Genomic DNA, 9,439 nt, shown 5'->3' with positions numbered 1-9,439 from the left:
GGATATCTCCCGTCTATTTCGGGAGCCGTAGATAGCTCTTGTAGCACGAAACCGGTCAAAAAGACGCGAAGCGATTATGCGAACAAGAGGTCGAGATCAAGATCGATTGCGAGATGGATAGATAGAGCGTTAGAAACGAACTGGACGAGCGAGCGAGCCGGCGAAACGATGATAATCGATCGTACCCGTCTCGTCGGCGCGGGCCAATTAGAGAGCGATCTAATAATCGATTCCTGATCTCGCTTCTCTCCGCGATCCAGCCAATTGCGGGGCGCCGATCCGCGTCGGCGCGGAAACGCTGCCGACACATTCAGCCAATCTCAAACATTTCCGCCCGCCTCGTCAGCCAATGACGAAATTAAACCGCTGTGTGGAGGTGGTGGGGAGAGGCAAAACAGATGAATGGCTCGGCTGAATGGGTCAGCAACGTGTTGCGTAGTTTCTACAACAGAGAGAAGTGCGTAGTAATTTACGAAGTTACAAGTGACGAGTGAACGCGAAGATGGTGCCGGGTGATGCAGTGGTGATTTACAGAGTGAGCTATGTACCAGGTGAGTGAAATGACTTCATGATGGAATGAGGTGAGTCGACCACGAAATGAAAAAGTTACATTATTTTTTTTAGTTACGCCGAGAGTCCAGCCTCGAGGTTGTTCCCGTGGCCAGTCTCATCGATTTCCGGAGTCAGGAGCGGGATGAGCTTGTGCACCGGTCGCAGCAGTTGTGAAGTGGAGGTGCGTAGAGTGACCACGCGAGTCGAGCCGTCTGGCCCCGGGTGTACGTGGACGACGCGCGCTAGTGGCCATTGTGTGGGTGGCAGTGTTTCGTTTTTGACTAGGCAGAGGGACCCGGCCTTGACCCATGCTTGATCTCGTCGCCACTTGCCCCTCGGTTGCAGTGAATTTAGGTACTCCCGGGACCAGCGCCTCCAAAAGTGCTGCTGCATCTGCTGCACCAACTGCCACCGAGACAACCGTGAGACTGGCAGTTCGTCGAGGCTGGGCTCAGGAATAGCGAGGAGCGGTTCCCCGACCAGGAAATGTCCCGGAGTTAGAGCTGCTGGATCCTCAGGGTCATCGGACAGCGGTAGTATTGGCCTAGAATTTAAACAGGCTTCGATACCAGTCAGGAGCGTGGCAAGCTCCTCGAAGGAAAGCCGCTGTTCGCCGATGAGCCTCCGCAGGTGGTGCTTGACCGATTTGACGGCCGCTTCCCAGATGCCCCCAAAGTGTGGAGCGGAAGGGGGGTTGAATTTCCAGGAGATGCCCTCCCTGGAAGCTGCAGCGAATGGGCCACCTCCCTGTGCCACGGATTGCTTTAGTAGCGTTCGGAGCTCGTGGTTGGCTCCGATGAAATTTCGACCACAGTCGCTGTGAAGTTCTGCGCATCGGCCTCGCCGAGAGATAAACCTCCGCAGTGCTGCCAAGAAGGTTTCGGTGGACCCATCCGAGACAGCCTCCAGGTGGACAGCCCTGGTGGCCAGACAGATAAATACTGCGATGTATCCCTTCGAGGTCAGCTTGCCACGACCCCGACTGGTTCGCACGTGTATGGGTCCTGCGTAGTCGATGCCTGATCTGGAAAAGGGACGACTAGGCGTTATTCGAGATGACGGAAGGTTTCCCATTTTTGGTGGGGCTGTTTGGCCTTTCCAGCGTGTACAGGTGGTGCACCGATGGATGCAGGCCTTAACTAAGTGGCGACCCTTGAGGATCCAGCACTCCTGGCGTAGCGTAGCCAGTGTGAGCTGTGTTCCTCCATGCAAGCATCGTTTGTGGGCAGCATCGACCCACAACCTAGCTAAGGAGGATTCGTCAGGAAGGATCGCGGGATGAGTCCGGTCGTATGGGAGGTTCGCGGCCTGTATCCGCCCTCCCACGCGCAGCACCCCGTCTTTGTCCAGGATTGGACACAGCTTGGCTAGCCGGCTTTTGGCGGCTAGCGGTCGACCCTTCCGAAGGTCGGCGATGTCCTCCGCGAACGCTGCGGCCTGTTCCAGTCGTAGAAGGGTGAGTTTGCTTGTCCGAATCTCGGCTGCCGTGATGAATGACTCTCCTTGTCGATTTCCAGGAACCCATCGGCGGCACCAGGCCAGGACCCGGAGCAGCCGATTCAAACTTGAGAAGCGTTCGACTAGTTCCGAGGAACTGCTCTTCTCCCGGCTGGTGACGTGCAGAACCTGGTGCTCCTCTGCTTCGTGCGTTGCCTCTGACCCGGTTTCCTCTGGAAGTGGACCGGGTGAGGCGAGCCACTCGGGTCCTCGCCACCACAGCGAGAACTTCGGTAGTTCCGCCGGAGATAACCCTCGGGAGGCACAGTCCGCCGGATTCTCCGCGCTCCGGATGTGGTGCCACTTCGCCGCTGGAAGCATCCTCTGGATCTCGGCGACCCTGTTGGCAACGTAAGTGGGCCAGCGTGTGGGATGTCCTCGGATCCAGCTGAGAGCCACCGCGGAATCCGACCACAGATGTACGTCGACGGACGGCCAGTCCAGCACCCGGACGACGTGTTCGACGAGTCTGGTCAGCAGGAAAGCGGCGCAGAGTTCCAGTCTTGGCAGCGAGACCCTTTTCAGAGGAGCCACCTTAGACTTGGCGATGATGAGCGACACCGTCGCCACTCCCTCCGGGTTGACGCTGCGGGAGTAGACCACCGCAGCATAGGCGCGCTCGGAGGCATCAGCGAACCCATGGAGTTCGGGAGGCGAACTGCAGGAGCTGGTTCCGAGCCATCGAGGTACCTGGAGATGCTGCAGTTCCGGGATTCCGTTCTGGAACTGTCGCCACAGCTTTTCCTCCTTCTCCGGTAGTGGCGTGTCCCAATCGACCTTCAGGAGCCACAGGGACTGGATCAGCACCTTGGCTACGATCGTGACTGGCGCCAGCCAGCCGAGTGGGTCGAACAGCTGCGCTGTCCCGCTGAGTACTGCACGCTTGGTGAATCCCGAGCTCGGAAGAGACTTCACAGCGGAGACCTGGAAACAATCAGATGAGGGCAACCACTTGATACCTAGGACGCTGTGGAGCGTGGGAGAGTCCCACTCGACGATGCCCTTCCTCTCGTCGCGGGACAGTCCTTCAAGTAGACCCGGCGCGTTGGCAGCCCACTTGCGCAGAGGAAAACCGCCCGCCATGAGGAGCTCCCGTAGTTCCCTTTGTTTGGCTTTAGCCTCTGAGGGTGTGTCCGCTCCAGTGAGGACGTCGTCCATGTAGACCTCCTCGAGTAAGATGCCAGATCCCAAGGGGAAACGCTGTGCCTCCACCTTAGCCAGTTGGTGCAAGCATCGGATCGCCAGATATGGAGCACTGGTGAGTCCGTACGTGACCGTGTTGAGGTCGTAGTCAACGACGCTGCTTTCCCCTGCAGGCCTCCACAGGATCCTCTGCCATTTCCGGTCGTCAGGATGGACGATGATCTGTCGGTACATCTTCTCTATGTCCGCTGTGAACACGAGAGCGTACCGCCGCCAGCGTAGAAGGATGTCCGCGAGATTCGGCAGCAAGTTAGGTCCCCGAAGCAGAAACTCATTCAGAGACTTCCCGTTGGAGGATGCCTTCGAGCCGTTGAAGACAACCCTGAGTTTCGTCGTGGTGCTCGATTCCCGCATTACTCCATGGTGCGGGAGATAATACCCTGCGCGGGAAATTGGATGCGTCGTCACGGCCATATGCCCCAGAGCTTCGTAGGTTGCCAGAAATTCACCGTAAGCTTGGCGGAATTCGGCAGAACGCTGGAATCTGGAGCTCAGCGAGTCCAGTGTACGCAGTGCGATGAGGCGAGAGTCTCCCAGTTCTGGTGTCCTTGCAAACGGCAGGCGCACCATGAACCGTCCGTCAGGAAGCCGTTGGTGGGTGTCTAGGAAGTGCTTTTCTGCCTTCCTGTCGTCAGCGGTGGCTGGAATCGAAGTTTCGACTTCCTCCTGCTCCCAGAACCTGGTGAGAAACTCTATTAATTCGCGGTCTATATTGCAGTGATGGACCGGAACCTCCGCCCTGCTCGATGACCCATCGGCGTTTCCCGAGTCGATGCCTCCGGTGAGGATCCAGCCCAGAGCCGTTTCCTGCGCTACAGGAGTGTGTGGCGGCCCCCGTCTGACCCCCTCTCGAAGGATGATGTTGTAGGAATCCGCTCCTATCAGGATGTCGACTGGATCGGCTAGGTGGTACCCCGGATCGGCGAGCTCCAGTCCTCGGATATGCGGCCAATCGACTCGAGCAGGTAAATTGTACGGCCGGTATCGCGAGAGCTCAGGCAGGATATAGACAGGGATCTGGAAGCGGAGTTCTCCTCTGCCAGGAGGAGATATGACCAGCGTGGTTTTCCCTCGTGTGACCTTTGCCCTTGCACCTCCGACTCCGAGAAGCGGGACTCGAGCTTGGCTCCGCTTGACACCGAGCCGCTGCGCGAGCGCTTCCGTGATGAGGGAGACTTCACTGCCAGGGTCAATAAGAGAACGAGCTGAGCAGCCCTGTCCCCGTGGGCCTGAAACTGCTACGCGCGCTGTACTGAGGAGAACTGAGCAGGAGGAGCGACTCACGTGCATGGAGACGTGCTGCACGAAGGCTTCCGGAGACTTCGTTGACTTGGTGGATGGTGCGGCCTCGTGGATAGTCGTGTGGTGCTTTCCTTCGCACTTTTGGCATCGCTTGGAGGACGTGCACTCACTCGCAGGATGCTTCCCGAGACAGTTAAAACACAGGTTCAGTGTCTTGGCGGTTTCCTTCCGCTCGGCAGCAGTCTTCGCCTGGTACCGGCCACAATACAGGACAAAATGATTGCCCTGGCACAAGGCACAGACCTTCGCAGACGAACTCGCCTTGGACACCGTATGCACCTTCGCAGACTTCACGTTGACTTTCCTCCCGTCGGACGCTTCGTCCGTCTGAGGTTCGAGCGCTTCACACGTTTGTATGCGCCCTTCCATAAAGGTCCTCAGCTGTTCCAGCGTTGGATGGTCCTTGGAGTGCTTGAGAGAATCCTCCCATTCCCGACGCGATTGCCGATCCCATCGCTCGACTGTCAACTCGACGATCCAGTCGACTGCATTAGTGACAGGCCGGCCAAGATTCTCAAGCGCGTCGATGGCATCGAACGTTTCGTTAAAGAGACGTTTCATCTCAGCGGCCGACTCCTTGCGCAGCGGAGCTACGGAAGATAGAGCTCTTATCTGCGCCTGAACGAGCAGCCGGGGATTGTTGAAGCGATCCTCCAACTTGTTCCACGCGATGCTGAAATTGTCATTCGTAGTTCGAATGTTCTTCAGAAGCGCCATGGCTTCGCCCTTCATGCATGTCTTCAAGTAATGCAGGCGCTCCACCGGAGACAACGAAGAGTCGTTGATTATAAGCGAGGTAAACAAGTCGCGGAAGGACGGCCAGTCCTTGTAGTGACCCTCGAAAGTGGGGAGAGCCATCTTTGGCAACACTGCGCGTGACCTCTGGAACGTCGCCTCGCCGGGCGTTACGTTCGAATCAGAGGGCACCTTAACGGCTGCCGCTGTTTCAAATTCGGCGATCATGTCGAGGAGAACTCCAGCTTGCTCCAAATATGTCGTATGTACATCGCTGAACTCGTCTTCCGCGATGTAAGCGCTATCCCTCAACTTTGCGTCGATCCTAGCCGCTTTTCTTATTTTTAGATCCCCCTGGGAGAAGTCAGCCCAGAATTCTTGGATCGAAGAGTGAGCCGCCCGAAGCATTCCCAGAGTAATGTTCGCCTTACCCTTCTTCTTAAGGTTGATCGCGACGCGGGAGATTCGTTGCGCGAGCGTACGCTGTTCGTCGACAAGGTCAGCCATTGTCTCCTTCACGAATTCAACCGAAATCTTTCACGATATTTTTAACGTTTGCTTTAGTGGACTGTATACTGGATCCGGCTCGAAGGACCAAATGTTTGGGATCGGAAGGCGAACACTAAAGAGCCGCGGTTTACTGACACAACGACTTTATTTCCCCGTGAGGATCGTCGAACTATAACCGATTACTTTGTACAGTTTGTAAACACAAATAAACACGTTTGAACAGTTAGTTTGAAGTGGATATCTCCCGTCTATTTCGGGAGCCGTAGATAGCTCTTGTAGCACGAAACCGGTCAAAAAGACGCGAAGCGATTATGCGAACAAGAGGTCGAGATCAAGATCGATTGCGAGATTGATAGATAGAGCGTTAGAAACGAACTGGACGAGCGAGCGAGCCGGCGAAACGATGATAATCGATCGTAACCCGTCTCGTAGGCGCGGGCCAATTAGAGAGCGATCTAATAATCGATTCCTGATCTCGCTTCTCTCCGCGATCCAGCCAATTGCGGGGCGCCGATCCGCGTCGGCGCGGAAACGCTGCCGACACATTCAGCCAATCTCAAACATACAGTGATATCACGTCGAAAATCGTCTAGGACCGATACGGAAAAAGTTTCCTCTTAGCGGTGGGACTTAGAAAAATTTCCAGAGTTTTGTCGACGGAGTAGTACATCCATCCATTATTTGCTAATAACTCGGTAAATAATAGTAGTAGCGAGTTTGGTGTTATGATATATATTGTTAGAAACCGTCTATATTACAGTGATATCACGTCGAAAATCGTCTAGGACCGATAAGGAAAAAGTTTCCTCTTAGCGGTGGGACTTAGAAAAATTTTCGTCGAACGTCCGACGGAGTAGTACATCCGTCCATTATTTGCTAATAACTCGATAAATAATAATTGTAGCGAGTTTGGTGTTATGATATATATTGTTAGAAACCGTCTATATTACAGTGATATCACGTCGAAAATCGTCTAGGACCGATAAGGAAAAAGTTTCCTCTTAGCGGTGGGACTTAGAAAAATTTTCGTCGAACGTCCGACGGAGTAGTACATCCGTCCATTATTTGCTAATAACTCGATAAATAATAATTGTAGCGAGTTTGGTGTTATGATATATATTGTTAGAAACCGTCTATATTACAGTGATATCACGTCGAAAATCGTCTAGGACCGATACGGAAAAAGTTTCCTCTTAGCGGTGGGACTTAGAAAAATTTTCGTCGAACGTCCGACGGAGTAGTACATCCGTCCATTATTTGCTAATAACTCGATAAATAATAATTGTAGCGAGTTTGGTGTTATGATATATATTGTTAGAAACCGTCTATATTACAGTGATATCACGTCGAAAATCGTCTAGGACCGATAAGGAAAAAGTTTCCTCTTAGCGGTGGGACTTAGAAAAATTTTCGTCGAACGTCCGACGGAGTAGTACATCCGTCCATTATTTGCTAATAACTCGATAAATAATAATTGTAGCGAGTTTGGTGTTATGATATATATTGTTAGAAACCGTCTATATTACAGTGATATCACGTCGAAAATCGTCTAGGACCGATACGGAAAAAGTTTCCTCTTAGCGGTGGGACTTAGAAAAATTTCCAGAGTTTTGTCGACGGAGTAGTACATCCGTCCATTATTTGCTAATAACTCGATAAATAATAATTGTAGCGAGTTTGGTGTTATGATATATATTGTTAGAAACCGTCTATATTACAGTGATATCACGTCGAAAATCGTCTAGGACCGATACGGGAAAAGTTTCCTCTTAGCGGTGGGACTTAGAAAAATTTTCGTCGAACGTCCGACGGAGTAGTACATCCGTCCATTATTTGCTAATAACTCGATAAATAATAATTGTAGCGAGTTTGGTGTTATGATATATATTGTTAGAAACCGTCTATATTACAGTGATATCACGTCGAAAATCGTCTAGGACCGATAAGGAAAAAGTTTCCTCTTAGCGGTGGGACTTAGAAAAATTTTCGTCGAACGTCCGACGGAGTAGTACATCCGTCCATTATTTGCTAATAACTCGATAAATAATAATTGTAGCGAGTTTGGTGTTATGATATATATTGTTAGAAACCGTCTATATTACAGTGATATCACGTCGAAAATCGTCTAGGACCGATAAGGAAAAAGTTTCCTCTTAGCGGTGGGACTTAGAAAAATTTTCGTCGAACGTCCGACGGAGTAGTACATCCGTCCATTATTTGCTAATAACTCGATAAATAATAATTGTAGCGAGTTTGGTGTTATGATATATATTGTTAGAAACCGTCTATATTACAGTGATATCACGTCGAAAATCGTCTAGGACCGATACGGAAAAAGTTTCCTCTTAGCGGTGGGACTTAGAAAAATTTTCGTCGAACGTCCGACGGAGTAGTACATCCGTCCATTATTTGCTAATAACTCGATAAATAATAATTGTAGCGAGTTTGGTGTTATGATATATATTGTTAGAAACCGTCTATATTACAGTGATATCACGTCGAAAATCGTCTAGGACCGATAAGGAAAAAGTTTCCTCTTAGCGGTGGGACTTAGAAAAATTTTCGTCGAACGTCCGACGGAGTAGTACATCCGTCCATTATTTGCTAATAACTCGATAAATAATAATTGTAGCGAGTTTGGTGTTATGATATATATTGTTAGAAACCGTCTATATTACAGTGATATCACGTCGAAAATCGTCTAGGACCGATACGGAAAAAGTTTCCTCTTAGCGGTGGGACTTAGAAAAATTTCCAGAGTTTTGTCGACGGAGTAGTACATCCGTCCATTATTTGCTAATAACTCGATAAATAATAATTGTAGCGAGTTTGGTGTTATGATATATATTGTTAGAAACCGTCTATATTACAGTGATATCACGTCGAAAATCGTCTAGGACCGATACGGAAAAAGTTTCCTCTTAGCGGTGGGACTTAGAAAAATTTCCAGAGTTTTGTCGACGGAGTAGTACATCCGTCCATTATTTGCTAATAACTCGATAAATAATAATTGTAGCGAGTTTGGTGTTATGATATATATTGTTAGAAACCGTCTATATTACAGTGATATCACGTCGAAAATCGTCTAGGACCGATACAGAAAAAGTTTCCTCTTAGCGGTGGGACTTAGAAAAATTTCCAGAGTTTTGTCGACGGAGTAGTACATCCGTCCATTATTTGCTAATAACTCGATAAATAATAATTGTAGCGAGTTTGGTGTTATGATATATATTGTTAGAAACCGTCTATATTACAGTGATATCACGTCGAAAATCGTCTAGGACCGATACGGAAAAAGTTTCCTCTTAGCGGTGGGACTTGGAAAAATTTCCAGAGTTTTCTCGACGGAGTAGTACATCCGTCCATTATCTGCTAATAACTCGATAAATAATAATTGTAGCGAGTTTGGTGTTATGATATATATTGTTAGAAACCGTCTATATTACAGTGATATCACGTCGAAAATCGTCTAGGACCGATACGGAAAAAGTTTCCTCTTAGCGGTGGGACTTAGAAAAATTTCCAGAGTTTTGTCGACGGAGTAGTACATCCGTCCATTATTTGCTAATAACTCGATAAATAATAATTGTAGCGAGTTTGGTGTTATGATATATATTGTTAGAAACCGTCTATATTACAG

General features: G+C 50.1%; 1 protein-coding gene across 1 annotated transcript; it reads right to left on the bottom strand.

The window, feature by feature from the left end:
- Positions 1-624: 624 nt before the first annotated feature.
- On the bottom strand, positions 625-5,796 carry LOC143364440 (uncharacterized). Its single transcript, XM_076804792.1, has one exon. The coding sequence runs from the start codon at positions 5,794-5,796 to the stop codon at positions 625-627; it is 5,172 nt and encodes a 1,723-aa protein (XP_076660907.1).
- Positions 5,797-9,439: the final 3,643 nt, after the last annotated feature.

This window comes from Halictus rubicundus, unplaced genomic scaffold, assembly GCF_050948215.1.
Source record: "Halictus rubicundus isolate RS-2024b unplaced genomic scaffold, iyHalRubi1_principal scaffold0551, whole genome shotgun sequence".
Lineage (NCBI taxonomy): Eukaryota > Metazoa > Arthropoda > Insecta > Hymenoptera > Halictidae > Halictus > Halictus rubicundus.
The sequence above is the reverse complement of the archived record's forward strand: the minus strand, read 5'-3'. Positions and strand labels throughout refer to the sequence as shown.

Coding starts and splice junctions, on each gene's coding strand:
- LOC143364440 (XM_076804792.1), bottom strand. CDS start 5,796: ATGGCTGACCTTGTCGACGAACAGCGTACGCTCGCGCAACGAATCTCC.